The sequence below is a fragment of the Ciona intestinalis genome, unplaced genomic scaffold (assembly GCF_000224145.3).
Source record: "Ciona intestinalis unplaced genomic scaffold, KH HT000178.2, whole genome shotgun sequence".
In the NCBI taxonomy this organism is placed as follows: domain Eukaryota; kingdom Metazoa; phylum Chordata; class Ascidiacea; order Phlebobranchia; family Cionidae; genus Ciona; species Ciona intestinalis.
Genome location: NW_004190500.2, coordinates 20,997 through 38,341, shown reverse-complemented (window position 1 = coordinate 38,341; position 17,345 = coordinate 20,997). Strand labels below are relative to the sequence as shown.

At 36.2% G+C, this 17,345-nt stretch overlaps 2 protein-coding genes across 2 annotated transcripts; one reads left to right on the top strand and one right to left on the bottom strand.

Moving 5' to 3' along the window:
• The first annotated feature begins 8 nt into the window (after positions 1-8).
• Positions 9-6,415, top strand: LOC100183758 (sodium- and chloride-dependent GABA transporter 1-like). Its single transcript, XM_018816331.2, has 10 exons — positions 9-61; positions 329-461; positions 952-1,086; positions 1,589-1,692; positions 2,331-2,455; positions 2,961-3,073; positions 3,393-3,530; positions 4,249-4,452; positions 5,110-5,277; positions 5,903-6,415. Exons 2-10 carry the CDS (start codon positions 387-389, stop codon positions 5,993-5,995), a joined length of 1,155 nt encoding a protein of 384 aa, XP_018671876.1. The 5' UTR covers positions 9-61; positions 329-386; the 3' UTR covers positions 5,996-6,415.
• Positions 6,416-7,189: 774 nt separating this feature from the next.
• LOC100181394 lies at positions 7,190-16,589 on the bottom strand. The gene is made up of 17 exons (XM_009863590.3): positions 16,335-16,589; positions 15,718-15,873; positions 15,088-15,297; positions 14,589-14,731; positions 14,070-14,217; positions 13,495-13,629; positions 12,963-13,044; positions 12,491-12,618; positions 12,111-12,238; positions 11,288-11,502; positions 10,698-10,812; positions 10,195-10,387; positions 9,741-9,887; positions 9,168-9,334; positions 8,681-8,780; positions 8,327-8,476; positions 7,190-7,844 (listed from the first exon to the last, which is right to left on the bottom strand). The coding sequence occupies exons 1-17, from the start codon at positions 16,512-16,514 to the stop codon at positions 7,743-7,745; spliced, it is 2,499 nt and encodes an 832-aa protein (XP_009861892.2). The 5' UTR covers positions 16,515-16,589; the 3' UTR covers positions 7,190-7,742.
• Positions 16,590-17,345: the final 756 nt, after the last annotated feature.

Genomic DNA, 17,345 nt, shown 5'->3' with positions numbered 1-17,345 from the left:
GTAATATCACAAACGAGACCGTGTTTCTACAAGATTCGTTGCCACAAGTACAGTTCTGGAGGTAAGCAAATGCGGAAGTGTAAAGCCTGTTTAAACCGGCGCTGTAGCCAAGTTGTTTAGCGCCTGCCTGTACCCAGAGGAGGTAACGGGTTCAAGACCCTTTANTGCTACCGTTACGTAACATATACGTGGTAACTCGTCAGCTGACACGAGGTGTATGAAACAAAACACCCGTTTTTAACGACTGTCGTTCTCCAGCCACGCGACGATCAACTTAGTTAATTCATTCATTCATTCATTGGTGTACATGTAACTCAATGTACATCAGGAATTACGTCTTGAGACTTCCCAACGGCAACCCGTACAACAAAAATTTCAATTGGCAAATGCTCTTGGCGTCTTTGGCAGCATTTGTTACTATTTTTGCTGTAACTGTAAGAGGAGTCAAGTCGAGTGGAAAGGTATTGTCAAGCGAAATTGCGTAGGCTTGATGTCGAAAACTATTCGCATATGCATGGGCTTTAATACGCCGGCCAGGTGGTTTATAACGACATTGTAACGGTTTAGTGTGCTTTGAGCACGGATTAAGTGATTTGGTTTACCAAAAGTTTATTTAATTCATAAAGATTGGATATTAAAAAGCCGTGTTAACCACAAAATCTCGCACAAGGCACACTTGTTGTATATCGAATATATTTAAGAGAATATCCGCAATCACGCGCAACCACGCGCAACCACGCGCAACCACGCGCAACCACGCGCAACCACGCGCAACCCGCACATTTTAAAGGGACCCATATGAATCAAAACATATCTTGGGCCTTGGACACATAACCTAGACCTAGAGGTCAGAGGCGGGCACGCTAACCATTGTACCACAGCGCCAGACTTATACAAAACTCATATGCATTGCATTAATGGTGTAAAGAACCAAACTGTAACCTTATTTAGGTTGTTTATTTCACCACCACATTCCCGTATGTTATATTATGTGTGCTTTTTGTGAGGGGAGTTACATTAGAAGGAGCCTCCAATGGAATGAGGAAACTTTTTGTTCCAGATTTTGAGCGCCTTCTATCTCCCCAGGTGACTATAGTTTAATTTTTGATTAAAAAAACATTCAAGTTTTTCTACATTATCTCTTTACCCCTTACCATGAACTCGTACAACTACTAACCCTTAACCCCCATATAACCCCTAACACTTCCCACCAGCCTAATCTGTAATGTAGCGGAGGATTCTTCACTTACTAGTGCCAATATTTGTGGTTATTGGTGAATGTTCACAGAAGAATGTTTTTAAATGTTTTTGTTTTTTAATTGAGTAAAAAATAAGAAGAAGGTATCTAAAAATAATATATATATAAACGAAAGATATAAAATCATAAACCCATCTTAATTAGTGCCTTATTCCATATCATAGCGTGTTTTGACGACTGTTGTTTTGCTGTTAATTTACTTCTCTTTGTTGTTTTAATAATCTGATCTTCGCTGTTGTTTTTAAAGAGAAATATAAAAACTTATGTTATTTCAAAATAAAAGATCAAGGGTGTAACTATGATAGAATGACCATGTTAAACACCTTGCAGGTTTGGGTTGAAGCTGCCTCACAAGCTATGTATTCATTTGGTGTATGTTATACTGGTTTAACAGCATTTGGAAGTTTCAATCCTCGGCGCAACAACTATTTCAAGTACGAATAGTTCTTGTTTAATTAATCACCTACAAAGTTACATATTTGTTATTATGTGGTAACTTGTAAGCGGGCACAAGGTGTATGAAACAGAACACCCATATTATAATGTTGTTGCCCTCCACGCAAGGATAAATAAACTGCGTTCATATATTCAATCTAATATAATGTTATTATTAGGATTTATTTTTCTATTGTGTGCTACTAACACTTTATGTAGCAGTTTTACCTGCACTTATATTTTTATGTCTACCAGGCCAGGGTAGGACTTTCTGTCTATTGTTTTCATTTTCTTTTATAAGCTTCACTACAGTAATCGAAGAGACAAATTAAGAATGAATGAATGTAACTTACTTTATCCTCGCGTTGCCAGAAAACGACAGTCGTTACTCGTTATCACATGGGTTTATCACCTCGTGCCAGCTTACGAGTTACCATGTATGTTACTTTGGGGGTGATTATTTTTTTTTGTTTTTTTTCATTTTTTTATGTATGGCTGATAATTTGGACAACCAATTAGTGACCACTGGGTTGGAGCAACTGTCGTTAAGTGGGTTACAGGCAAGCTCGCCAACCACTATGCCACGGCGCTGGACATGTTACAATATTATTTATTCATATCCAACTTCAACTTACAGGCAAGCAGTATTCATGATACCAATTGGATGTCTTACTTCAATATTCATGGGGTTAATAACGTTTAGTTTCCTTGGTCATATTGCGCACGTTAATAAAGTTGAAATTACGAGCGTCATCAGCTCAGGTGAAAACTGATGATTATTATAGACATGTATTGTACTAATTGTTTTTTAGCCAAGTATTTTTTAAAGTGTTTCCGACCCATTTAAGATTTGACCATATCCACTGTTTTAAAGTGTTTGAGACCCATTATATTTTATATATGAGAACCATTGGACGATTCCCATAAAATAATGTATTTATGAAATTAAATTTATACAGTAGACGAGGTAAATTGCAAATGATAAAGCAGAATACCGAACAAAATGCTTAAGTAAAGCAATTATTATAGCATAAGATCTATAACAAAAGAATAGGTGCTGCAATGGGTTTAATCTAGAATATAGTCTTATTTTTGACCGTTCACTTACAAATCAAGGTCATAAAATTGTTTGAGTTTTTTTTTCTGTTTTTTTCATAACTGTGTTATACCAATTTTTACTTTACCGTTACTACTGTCTTTTCACTATCATAAACTTTCTGATGTCGTTATTGTGACTGAAAAGATAAATTTCATTTATTCATTTTAGGCCCAGGACTTATTTTTCAAGTTTTGCCGTATGGGTTAAGTTTGTTGCCTGTTCCCCAACTCTGGTCAATTTTGTTCTTTTTCATGTTTTATCTCGTTTGCATTGACAGCGCGGTAAGTGACTTGTGCTTTTTACAATTCCTCAATGTATAAAGTATAAAAATCACTAAATTTATCAGGTCACTATCAAAATATTGCTTTTTTTGCAACCCAGTGGTTACTTATGAGTTGTCCAAATTACCATACATCCCAAAAATTCTCTCCAGAGTAATCACCCACAAAGTTAATACTGGGGGGCAATGGGCTAATACTGGCCTAAATCCGAGTCCTAATAGCGTGCAACGCTGCCGGACCTCACCTACATAGAATAGAACATTCCTCTGTTACATAATACATGTTTATGCAACTTTTTATACTTGTTGTTATATTTTAGTTCTCTGAGTTTGAAGGCATGATGGTGATCATAGGCGATGCTTTCCCTAACGCTGTTTCAAACTCGAAGAATCGTGCTATGACTGGAACAGCATTTGGGGTTTCTCTTTACCTTTTAAGCCTCATGCTTCTGCATCAGGTAATGCATGTGTGTTCTGGTATAGTATTGGCACCCATTTACCTAGTATTGTAATCCATTTACCTCCAAACCACTGGTGCCTTATTGGTTGTCTAAAAGTCAGTCATAGAACAAGAAAAATATTATGCACCTCATGCCCACTTATGACTTACCACCTATGTAACTTTGTGGGTAAATGTTTTTTGAAGGGAATTTTTTTATTATTTTTTTTTATTTTATTTTTTAAGGCTGATAATTTCGACAAACCACTAGTGCCTACTGTATTAAAGTGATTGTTGTTAGTGTCTTGCCCAAGGACACCCACAACCACAATGGTATTGGCGACGAGCCTTGAACCAATAACCTTTAGGTTAGAGGCAGGCGCATGAACCATTATGCCATGGATGTGAAACACAAATGTGACTCTTCTTCTTCTTCTTAACTAGTGTAACAGACTTAATGTATGATGTATTTATAAGGATTTTTTAACATTTCACCTCATAATTTACTTTCAAAACCATATATATTATATAGTAGGGTGGGGGAAGATGGGACACCTTTCACACACAATAACCAAATATCCTGATCGTGTTTAAACAATTAACAACGGATAAAGTTTTATAAAAAATCGTTGAATGTTTGTTTGCTACCAAATTGAAAGAGAAAATAGATTGAAAAGGTGTTCCATCTTCCCCCACACTACTATAGTTCACCTTTGCAACCACAAATTTCACTCCAGAATGGATTATACATATTTGAGATACTCAACTATTACGGAGGGGCTGGGATATGTCTTCTGTGGTTAGCACTTTGTGAGTCTGTTGCTGTTGGTTGGTTTTGGAATGCTGATAGATTTGCCATCGACTTTAAATACATGACCGACACCAATCTCTCCCTATATTTCAAGTTCTGCTACAAATACGTGATACCAACTGCAACATCAGTATGTTCAACAGTGTGTTCTTAAATTTTGTTTTCTTTAGTATAGTACTAATATGATTTTATATTTATCTTTTTAAAAACGATTGCGAAGATCTTGTTATTAACACAACAAAGAGAAAAAAATTAGCAGCAAAAACAACAGCCGTTAAAATGCGCTATGGAGAAAAATCAGAAGCATCAGTTCAAAATTAGCCTATTATATTTTTCAAACTAAAAGTTGTTTTAAATTAAAAAAATTTACGCAGCTATCGTTATAAGTGTTTTACCCATGCACACTTACTTCCACGTTGGCGGCATTACTGAGCCTTGAACCTGGTAACCTCTGGTTAGGAGGGATACCAGCGTTCTAACCTTTCCAACACTTTTTATCCTTGGCTTTTTTAACAACTGTTTTGCTGCTGATTCCTTCGCTTCGTTTTTTAAATAACATGATCTTCGCAATCGTTTTCGAAAAGATAAATAAAAATTATGTTATGTTTCCCGGGACTTGTAAAGGTGGCTGTACACAGTATCCAGAATTCTTCCGTTTTGTCTGTTTTGTCCGGATTACGCTGCCCCATGCGGAACTCGGGTTTGCATACGGCTTCGCATGCCGGATACTGTGTACAGTCACCTAAAGAAGGTATTTTCTGCCCATTTTAACATATTTATATTCCAGGCAATTCTGATATTATATTGTATTAAATGGGAGCCACTTAAAGTTGGTGATTATGTTTATCCATGGTGGGCTAATGGTATTGGTTGGATACTTTCTCTATCTTCAATTTTATGGATACCAGGAGTAGCTTGTTATGTAATGGCTCGTGGTGAAGGTACTTTATCACAAGTAAGTTATGTTTCATACACCTCGTGTTAGCTTACGAGTTACCATGTGTGTAACTTATTTATTCGCGCATGGCGGGGCAATGACAGTCGTTTTAACACGGGTGTTCTGTTTCATACACCTCATGTTCGCTTACAAGTTACCATGTATGTAACGTGGGGGGGGTTGATTTTTTTATTTATACGAATGAATGAATGCAACTTACCTTATCCTTGTGTGGCCGGAAAACGACAGTCGCTATAACACGGGTGTTCATACACCTCGTGCCAGCTTACGAGTGACCATGTTTGTTACTTTGTGGGTGATTATGTTTTTTGGATTTTTTCGTTTTTTTTTAAACGCTTAATAATTTGGACAACCCATTTGTGACCACTGGGTTGGAGCAATTGTCGTATAGTGTCTTGCCCAAGGACACATATGACTACAATGGTAGCAGCGACGAGCCTTGAATCTGTAACCTCAAGGTTAGAGGCATCGGCGCTAACTATTGTGCCAAGTATGTAACTTTGTGGATGAATGTTTTTATGTATGGCTGATAATTTAGACAACCCATTAGTGACCACTGGGTTGGTAATACTTTTTTCTTTGGTTTTACATTCATGTCTGCAGACTTGTCATATATTTACAGAGATTTAAAAATGGCATTAAATGGGATTTGGAAGAGAAGTATAATCCTGGCTCAGATGAGGATAAAGAAGAAAGGATTGAATTAAAAATCTAAAACATTTGGTTCGAACACAGTTTGTCTCTGTGCTTTGGAACATAACATACAAAAATCAAGTCCAACCAATTGTATGATATAAAAAATCTATATTTCGCCTAAATGACATCGTCAGTCTCTTATTCCAATAGAACTTATTCCAATAGAAAAGAATTAAATAACTTGCATGTTTTTGCATGAGCTGCATGAAAACAACATTTTATGCTAAATGTTTCATGCCATATAAATTTATTTATCTATATTTCAATTTTTTTATATTCAAATATAAGAGCAATTATATTATATATATTTTATATTAATTTATATTAAATAATAATTTATATTAAATTAATAACCTCGTCCCTTGAATAATATTGCCAAAGTATTTTTCTTTAGTTCATATATTTGAGAATGTTCATTAAAGATTACAGTTATTCATAATTAGGTGTCCTATGGGTGTGACACAAAGCAAGGAGTTTACTAATTATGCCATCTAAGTAAAAATAGTTGTAAAGTTTGGATAAAAGTTATTATTAGTGTATTTGAATTTACTTGGTTAATATTGGGTTTTATAAGAAGAAGCCAAAACTTGGAGAAGTTAACTCATTAACGAATAATCTACTGGAGCATTTAAGTGGCTTTTCCAAGAAGACATAAGGCCAAATAGCATTAAACTCTATTTCTATTTGAGTAACATAGAGCCTTAACTGTAATGCTACTGTGTCAAAAATGCTGGTTAATAATGTTACTAAAATCCTGTAATAAACAACGAAATACGTAATAGAAAAAAATCAATCCTTGGAATTTTTGGAAGGACTTTATTTTTTCTGTCCTTTATTAGTGACTGTAACTATAATCTTAATTTATATGCACATGGCTTGCTCTTATAACCCACCCAAAATCAATGCTAGAAAGTCGTTTTGATACACTTGTTGCCTATATGGATTGTGGCACCTTGGCTGTTAGGGTAATGGGACAACTTTGGCCTAAATCTCAGGTCCCATGACAAGCCTTGCTGCAGGACCTTCACAGACATTGCCGCCAGCCCAGTGGTCACCTTTGGGTTGTAACAACCTGGGTTGAGTAATGGGACAACTCTGGCTTCTCCGGCCCCATGGTACGTCTTGCTGCAGGACCTCACCCATGTAGAATAGAATATTTGAAACACCCCTTCTATGCTGCAAGTACGATTTACTTTGGCAACTATCAAACAGATTGAAAGAAATGCTTCTATTGTGCATCAGGTAAGTGCGCTTAATTAACATTCATTGGACTGAAATGTGTGTCAATGCATCGGTAGAAAATACATAAAAAATCGACATTGTGTTGAAACATTACAAAATAATTTTTTACCAAAATAATTTTTGTAAAAACTTTGAATTGTTTTAATAAAAAAAAAAAATTTGTTGAAATAATAATTTGATTGTCAAAGAATATTCTGTACTCGAAAATCCACTATTAATACCACTATAACAATATATACAGTAGGGTGAGGGAAGATGGGACACCTTTTCATTCTATTTTCTCGTCTTATTTGGTAGTAAACAAAGAACATTCAAACAATTATGAAACTATATCCTCAAGACTTCCATAAACCGTTGTTAATTGTTTAAAACATGATTAGAATATTTAGATATTATGTGCTATAAAAGCTATCCCGTACCCCCCCCCCCCTACTACACTATGTGCTTCATGAAATAATTTCTACAACAGTGATTGTGCAACATCAGGCTACTTGGCAGCAACTAATAAAGTTATTGAATATTTTTTAAGCTGAATCCAGAGTTGCCGCAGCTACCCTGGCATCTTCCATCAGTGTTCGACGGACTGTGGCGTTGTGGTGTCGCATCTGACGGTATTGTCTGCCAATCTGAAAAAACATTTATTAGTAATATTAAAATGTAATATATTAAATATTAAAAAAAATGTAATATTAAAATAAAAGCTCTGGTTAAACCCATATCTTACAACTTATCTTACAAATAAATTTATGTCTTAGTGTGTTGCACAGAGCAACGGGTACATTGAGCATTAGGGGCACAATTCATTTGGACTGTGTAAGCAGTCTGGGTGTTGGGGTAATGTGCCAAATTAAGCTTAAATCTCTGGGTGTTGGGGTAATGTGCCAAATTAAGCCTAAATCCCTGGGTGTTGGGGTAATGGGCCAAATCTGGCCTAAATCCCAGGCAACATTATAGCAATTAGCAAAGGCCTCGACGCTGGGCCCAATTTTCAGCCGCGTATCAAAAAGGAGACGCTCAGACACTTGCTTTTGAGCTGGGGTTCAGCACATCCCTATTATTTGTGTTGGTATACCCTTTACAAACATAACAGAAAAGTAACAAGTCCCACCGCTCTACTTTCTTGCATTCTATCTCTATTGTCGAGTTTCTGCAAATGATCTTTGGTAAATTTATCCCTTCTATTCTGCAACCATTGCGAGTGAGATTCTTGTCGGTTGATGTGATCGAGTTCTTTTTGGAAAAATCGATCACGAAAATTCTAAAAAGGTACGACACAAATTTTGAGTTAAATTTGTGATGATGTAATTTATCCTTGGATCTTAGTAATCCATATCAAATATAATATCAATTTTGCTTATTTATAGAAAAGAACAAAGTTTTGAATATTTAGTAATTTTAATAGTTGAAACTGTAAATTGAACTTTAAACCTCAAAATAGTGGGATGTATTAACATTTGATCACCTGGTTTATCTTTGCTTTTGCATCGATTGTGTTTTGTAACTTTTGTTCATACTGTCGTTGTTTTTCAACATCGGAACCAATACGTTGAATCGCTTGTTGCCTGGTGAACAAGAAAAGTTAAGTCACATACAGTATATGTATCAATTTTTAAATCTTAAAGTCACTAAACAGGTTTACAACAAAACAAGAACAAGTTGGGCATCTATAATTGTTTTGAGAATACGGACTCATTTATCCTCCCTTGGTGGGGCAACGACAGTAGTTATAATAAGGGTGTTATGTTTCACACACCTTGTGCCCCTTACAAGTTACCACGTATGTTACTTTATAAGTGATACCACATATGTAACACATATCTGTATGGCTGTCTGCTGACAACTTCGACAACCAATAAGTGTATCAATACCTTCAAGAGGAATGTTCAAATTTGTAATTACTAATTATTACTAAACATTATGTTAACAAACATCAAAACAACTGTTGTAACCTTTTAGTATCTTCAATGGTTTGAGCTCTTCTGAAGACTTCACAATTCTTGTTCCTGTATTCTGCATCGCGAGCGGACGCAGACCTCCGATGCAGCTCCTGGATGCGGTCGTTATAACGATGCAGATGACCATCAGTTGAACCAATTCTTGGCACATAACCTGCTTGCTATGGAGAAAAGATTAAGCGAGTAAGTAAATAAATTAGTATAAAAATAAACTTATGAAAATGAAGTTTTCATATTATTTGAAGAACGAAGAGAAGGGAATTGACTTACGTCTGGTGTTTATTAGAATAAGAGACTGACAGTGCCATTTAGGCAAAATATATATTCAAATATAGCAAAATATATGTACATGGGAATAAGAAACTTATGATACCATTTAGGTGAAATATATATTTCTTATGTTAAACAAATAGATGAATTTAATTTTTATTTGTTACACTTTCGGAGCACCCCATTCTGACTGCATTTCTTTGAAAAGAAACGTACCACTTTATAAGCACCAGATCAGAAATAGTTTACAGAATTTATTATAGTAATGTCATAAACAATGATTATAATAACAGCTACCTCTGGTCGTTCTACATATGGGGTTTCAAGATGATGAAGAAGTTTCTTGCGATCACTTTTGACTCCATGTCCTCCAACTTCGTCAAACATCGAACTATTGTTGATTCCACCATGGGAACCAAAGTCTGGATCTTCCCATGTGCTGAACTGTGAGTAAAATGATGATTCTCTAAACTCGCACAAGGTAGAATAATATACAGTAAATAGATAATAGATAAACTGTTGGTAAAAAATGACAAAAGAATATACAATAGACTTTACATTTACGTGTGTAAAAAAACTGAAAACTAAAATTCTGTAAACTTGCATACAGTAAAATAGATTTACCTTTAGATGGGTAAAATTACAAAGACATAGACGGGAAAAATACGTTTGGGTGTTTTGTATGCAAGGAGGGCATGACAGTTACTGCACAATACATGGATCTTTTTTATTCTGTTCTATAATAACCCACCATTCCTGTTGGTCTTTGATGAAAGTTTGGTTGATGATGATTTCGTGGTTGTGGGGTTTGTGGCCAGTATTTCTTCCATTCAGGTTTATCCATCTTACTTCTTCGTAAATATGATTTCCCCGTGTTTGTTCCTTTGTCCACCATAAGAGGCCACGTTGCTACTGTGTCTTCATAGTCTTTTTCCTCCAGTTCACTGTAAAATGAATGTAGCTTGCTTTATCCTCAAGTAGCCGGAAAATCACAGTCGTTATAACATAGGTGTTCTGTTTTATACACTTCGTGCCAGCTTACGAGTTGCCACGTTTGGAACTTTGTGGGTCATTATATTCCGACATGGCTGACAATATAGACAATCCAATATTGACCACTGAGTTTTGCGGTACCAATTGCGGTAAAGTGTCTTGCCCAACGAAACATACACACAATGGTAGCAGCGACAAGCCTTGAACCCATAACTTTTCAGTTAGGCGGGCCTGCAAGAATACATCAAACATTCTTCTCACCTGTCACTATCGGAAGACAACATTGGAGATTTTGTTCGTGGTTCTCGTAGTAAGTCGTGTTCATCAAGTTGCCGGTCAACAATATTGCGCAATTCCTCCTTTGTTAAACTTGAACCTATGTCAACATTATTGTTTTACATTGTGAGTCAGCTTTCAGTTTCTAAGTTTAGGTCAATTTTTTCAGATAATTTGTAAGATAATAAAATTTTAGATTCATCTCTTCTAATACAGTATTCTGTTTTATGTGGGTTAGATCTTTGTCAAGGACCTGGGATTTAAGCCAGAACAGGCCCATCACCCCTTTCAATACAGTAACGAAAAATATTTAAAATAAAGAAGAGAAGGGGTCAGCAGAGCAACAGTTATTAAAACATGCTAAGGTTAAAAAGTGCTTGAATAAAAGTTTAATTACTGTGTGGCTGCTAAATGTTGAAATTTATTTGTTTTTCTAGTGTTCTGTTCAACACAATTCATGCGTGCTTGTTATAAAACTGATATGTAACTTTATAAGTGATGATTTTCTTTATTTTTTTATTGGATTATAGTGTTTATTATAAGATTAAAACCACTAAATAAATCATTTAAATCACCTTCTAGTTTAGGTTGTGTTACCGGATACCGTCGTCGATAAGGAAGAACATTTTTCGGGTAAAACGGCCAGGACCATGAACCATACAGCAGGTCAGGTCTCGTTAGAATAAGTTCGTGCCAGAACTGGAGGTGTCTTGCTACTGGTGTGAGTAAGGGGTAGGTGGGGAAGTAATACATACCATTGTGGAACCATGGGTGGTACAATATATTCCTCCTGCAAAGTAAGTTTTAATACAAACTATACAGCCAATATATTTGTAAGGCAGTCGCTATTTTTTTTCGCTTTAATTAAATGTCATTCTACCCGGATAAACCCAAGCTAAATGGAACGTTAAAACAACTGTTAGCATAATTTTTGCTAAAAGAGCCTTAGTGTTTTCACCTAATAACTTAACCCCATAGTCTATAATGGGTTGTTCGAAGCACTAGGTAAAATATGTTCACCTAAGGGCTCACATACAATATAGTGGCAGCACCAAGCTTTGAACCTGGTATTCACTGGCAAGATGCCGGTGCAATGGAGCGGTGGTTGCTACATTCCATTACAACTTGTCTTTCTATTCTATTTCTATTCTATGTGGGTGAGGATTAGCAGCGTTGTACGCCATGGGCCCTAGGATTTAGGCCACGATTGGCCCATTACCCTGGAGGTAAGCAACAAGGACTTTAATGGTAATGGATGGGAGATCTTCCCTTGACAGCTCGGTCAGGGTTAGATGCTTATATCTTGCGTTCACATATGCTGGGCCAACAACCCAACAACAACTTGCCTTCACAGAATAACTTGATTAAAAACCACTTCTGCATCCCAGTACAACTTACCTGATTGAAACTAATGGATCCCAAGGTTGAGCTCGAATGACATCATCAGCACCAATTGGTAACGATGGATATCCAGGTGGTAAGTCACTCGCATCGGATGAATCAATTATTTCTTTCCTTGCAGTTATCTTAGAAAGATATAAAGTTTCCATTGTGGTTGTATGCATCTTTGGGCATAAACGGCAATTGCTTTAACCCGGTGGTCACTCATGGGTTGTCCAAATTATCAAACATATAAAAACACACGCACAAAGTTGTTTTGCTGTTAATTCTTTGTAATTTTAACTGATATGGTCTTATCATTGATAAAAGAGATAAATAAAATACTAGGTTTAGTACATGGCAGTTGTAATTTGTTTGTATTTTAAACCATCGTATACCGGCATTTGTAGCTCAACAAGGATTCTATCATAAAGAAGTTTAGGAATCCAAACTGAAACTCCCTTTTCCACAGTTACAGTCTTGCCGTTCCAGAATGCAACAACAACATTGCTGTCTTTGTAATCACCTATGAATATGAATGTATATTATTTATCCTTATATGGAGGGGCTATGACAGTGAACAGTACTTTATTTAATCCCTGGGTATCATCTATCATGTAAAAGGGGCTACGGAGGTCGTTATACCAAGGATGTTCTGGTTCATACACCTCGTGCCCGTTTACAAGTTACCACATGTGTAACTTTGTGGGTAACTAAACTTTTTTTAACATACAGATAACAATTTAAACAACCCATTAGTGACCACAGGGTTGGAGCAATTCTCGTTTAATGTCTTGTCTATGAAACACATGTCAACAAAACCAGATGTCAATATCAAATTACCTTGCTATTAATTTCATTCATTCTCACCTATAGTATGTCTTCTCTCTGTCCCACTAATAACTTTACCAGGTCCGTATCTCTTCCCTCCTTCTTCCCATGGAGCAAGTACCTGAGATGATAAATATGTTTAAACAATGCAAGTATTGAATTGATGGATGCAACTTAATTCCACCCTTTTTTGTCTGGGTAACAATTGTTGTAGCAATTGCTGTTAAGTGACTTGCCCAAACCTTATAGTAGCCTCATTGAGCCTTAAACCCATAAACACTGGGCTAACTAAATTCACCATTACTGCATTCAAAGTATATTCTCCATTGTTGTGTCCACTATGGGTCTTATGTTACAATATGCCAAGCCAAGGTATCTGAGATCTTGGCTGAAGTATTCAAATTGCCCCACTACAATCCTGAACAAAGCTACACTGGTCACATGAACGACCTACATAGATTTTCTGAGTGTTGGGGTAATAGACCAACCCTGGCCTAAATCCGACGTCCTCGACAAGGACCACACCCACAAAGAGTATAATAGATATACCACCGTACGATAATTAACTTACATGATCTTCCGCAACCACTGAGTGACGAAGAGCATCGTTCCAAGCGATGATGTCATGAAGATAAGTCTCTTGCATCCGGAGATCTCGTCCTTTCTTTGTTCGATCAAATTCCACGAGGAACTTGGTTCGATCTCCCTTTAAACAACACAGCATTTTTACAGACTACACAGTGGTTGTATAGGTAAGGTTTGAGTGGGGTCAGGTGTCACAGTGGTTAGCACAGCCTCTAGCCAAGTGTGTACAGGTTCAAGGCTTGACACTGCTACCATTGTGGGTGTGTGCATTCTTGGGCAAGACTATTTAGAACAATTGGTCGTATGTGTCATTAGGCAAGACACTTAGAGGTAATTGCTCCAACTCAGTGGTCCTTCATGGGTTGTCTAAATTATCAGCCATACACCAAGAAAAAGTTTTAAAATTAAATGACCACCCACAAAGTTAAGTATGTGATAACTTATAGACAGACATAAAGTGTATGAAATACAACACCCATGATTTAACAACTATTGTTGCATTGCTATGAGAGTATTAATCAAATACATTTCTTCATTCACATTACAATTAATGTTTATTACTGTAATTTCTTGAGCCACACTTCCCCCATAGTAATATCCATCCTCATCTCTCCTTGCTAGAATACGAGTCCCTCGTACAACTATGCTGGCCACCGGAGTGCGCTCAAGAGCTTCCTTGAAGACCTCCGTGTGTAATGGTGGATTGTATCTGAAACACACTCGTAGTTGCAATGTTCAGGTAAAAATTTATATTTTGTATTCACTGTGAATCTATAAAGCATAACTCTATATAAGTGAAGTTATAAGTATGTTGGAAACTTAGGTATTTAAAGTAAGGAAAATGCAAGATGATTTGGTTTGATGATATATGTTTTGTCTTTCTGTGACAGGGCAACAACAGTCGTTATAACACAGGGCAGTTTCATACACTTTGTGCCCTTTTACAAATACCATGTATATTACTTTGTGGGTGGTTGCTTTTGTTTGTTGTTATTTTTTCTATATTGATGAGAGTTCGAACAACCCATTTGTGACCACCAAGTTGGAGCAATATCTGTTAAATGTTGTATATTCACTTACCTGTAGAATGGTACAAATGGTGGAGTTGGTGCTGGAAGGGTTGAGAGTAAGTTAGTGTAAGGATTATGTGTCAAGGAAGTTTCTACGCTGCATTTCTTGCTGCCTTCAATAGGTGTGTAAACACTGTTGTATATGGAGTTGACCTGGGAAGAATTTGATGGACATCATTAAAAAGGCCTAGGCATGTGATGTAAATACCAACTGCAATAGAAGAAGATATAAAATTTTAATGCGAGCAAACAAAGGACAGTTCAGTATGTCTTTTGTGCAAATATAATCTTGTACAGTAAAGTATATAAATCCAATTTAAATTCAAGTAATTGAAAACGGTTGGTAACCTCCCATTTCCTAAAAAGGAATCACTTTAGGCATACTCAGTCATTTCTATGCATTATTGCTATATTGAAGAAGGAAACCTCAAAACAATTGTGGTAACTCGAAAGCCTTGCGAAGAAAAAGCAAGTTGCAAGACATATTTGCTACAACAAGACCTCTTCACCTTGCTGACATCACCAAGGCGCCCCACTTGCACCACATGGAAACTTCCTCTTGTTTCAATCGCGAGGTTTTCAAGGAAAGTTGTCGATGACAATGGAAGATCTCCCACCCCCGTACTCACGGCAATGCAATGGACAGGACGGCCATAACTTGCTTTGGTAATCCTGTGGATTATTTCTTCTGGATTCTGGTCTGGCATTCCATCAGTTACCTGGGTATTATAGAATTGTAAAATAAATATAAACTATTACTGCTAGACAAGATGTAAATTTAAATAGATGTTCATCCTACCCATGTGATGTCCTACAGCCTGGCACTCAATTTATGTCAAAGTTGGCTCGTTACCCTAACACCCAGAGTGCTACAACACATTAGGGACCACTGGCTTGGAGAAGTGCCATTAAAACCAAGTTTCCTTCCATTATAGTGCCTAACTACTCAGTAGGATCAGCAAAATAAATGACTGTCGCTAATATACGTTTGTGAAGCAGGATAACCTACAAAGAATGAACATTGGCGCGACAACTAACCACTGTGCCATAATACTTTTTTAAATATATTAAAATTTCGGGCCCCAGGATCTCACCCATACAGAGTAGAATACTTTATTGCGATCAAACCATTCACCCACCAAATAAACAGCCTGGCATCTTGGTTCATCAAATGCCATATGAAGCGCTGTTAAAGTGTCACTCCCCGTTTGACTTTCAATTCCACGTAGCCATCGTGTGGCAGCGTTTGCTGTGATAGGAGTGCATTCGACCATTCTGTCCGCCCATTGTGTTATCTGTAATATAATATTGTAATGTTCATTCATTGTTAAGTGTGTGGGTTACATGGTCTTGAAAATTTCATCTTGTTGGTTTCCTAACACTGTGGTTGCCAAACTAACTTTCTGGACCACAAATTTGATATCTTTTTGTACATTCTTATGTAATATGTACTACCAGATTAACAAGACACTTAATGAGAATTGCTCCAATCAAGTGGTGACTAATGACCTAAATACTTAAAAAATAGCCAGCCGTACATAAAAAAAATAAACAAAAGAAATCACCCACAAAGTTTCATTCGTAGTAACTCATAACGAGTCGTAAGCAGGCATGAGATGTATAAAACAAACCACCTGTGTTATAACGACTGTCGTTTTCCGGCCACGTGAGGAAAAGACAGGTTACATTTATTCATTCGAGTACTTAAACACAGTATTGCAAATTAATTAGGAAATAATGCAAGCATCTGACTTACATCAGAACTGAACTCGATGATGTTGAACGTGGTACCGAGTCTATTGTACGCTCGTTCCATTAAAACCTCTGTTATATGATCTTTAACTACTGATAGAACATCGTACATTGACCCAGAAGTATCAACCACAAAAGTGATGCTTTGCTCAGGGATCTCCCCGAATATATTATTAATAAGCATTGTTAATTTTTACCTTATAACAATTAATTCAACTATATATGTACAAAAATGCTTCTTTCTGTAATATAATTGTAATAGTTTTTTAAATTTGTTTTAAATTTGTATAAAATAGCTGAAACTGTTAATTCTGTAAACTGTTTTTTCGCCACCTTTCACTTGCCTCATCACCACATAATAATGTAACAAATCGCGTGCACGCGCTTGTGTAAATTGATACATTGCCAACTATAAAGGTTTTCCATTGAAAACCCACAATAATTAAAGCTTCAATTGTTGCTATTAGCAACGCGCGGTAACCCGTTTGATTTATTATATTTCTATGACGTAAGTCACACAGAAAACTACAAATTACTTTTATGCAAATAATTTTTTTCTTTTGTAGTTTATACATTTCCATGTTATAAATTGTAATATAAGTTAATTGTTTATATTGCAAAACGCATATCCATATGGTACCAAATTTTCTACGATTTGTTTGTTCAGACATAGGGTATGTTTCCACTTGTTTGAATCTGGATAGAATCAGTTTATAAGCTATATATAAAGTTTGTAAGTTGCCTTAAAATAGGAAAAATCAGAGTCCGTATATAAACATGAGTTATTTCATCACCATAGAAATCTTACAGGGCAACCAAATGGGGCTAATTTCGCCGATTGTTTACCCTAGCAACGGGAATTTTTAAACATATTTTTCTGCTTAGTCGCAGTTTATTTATACAACTCAAAAACTTCAAGTCACTTTTAAGCTTTAATAAATTTAAACAACTACTTGAAAATTTGATTTTCTTTAATCTGCATCCCGTATTTGTATTAAAAACATAAAATTGTATA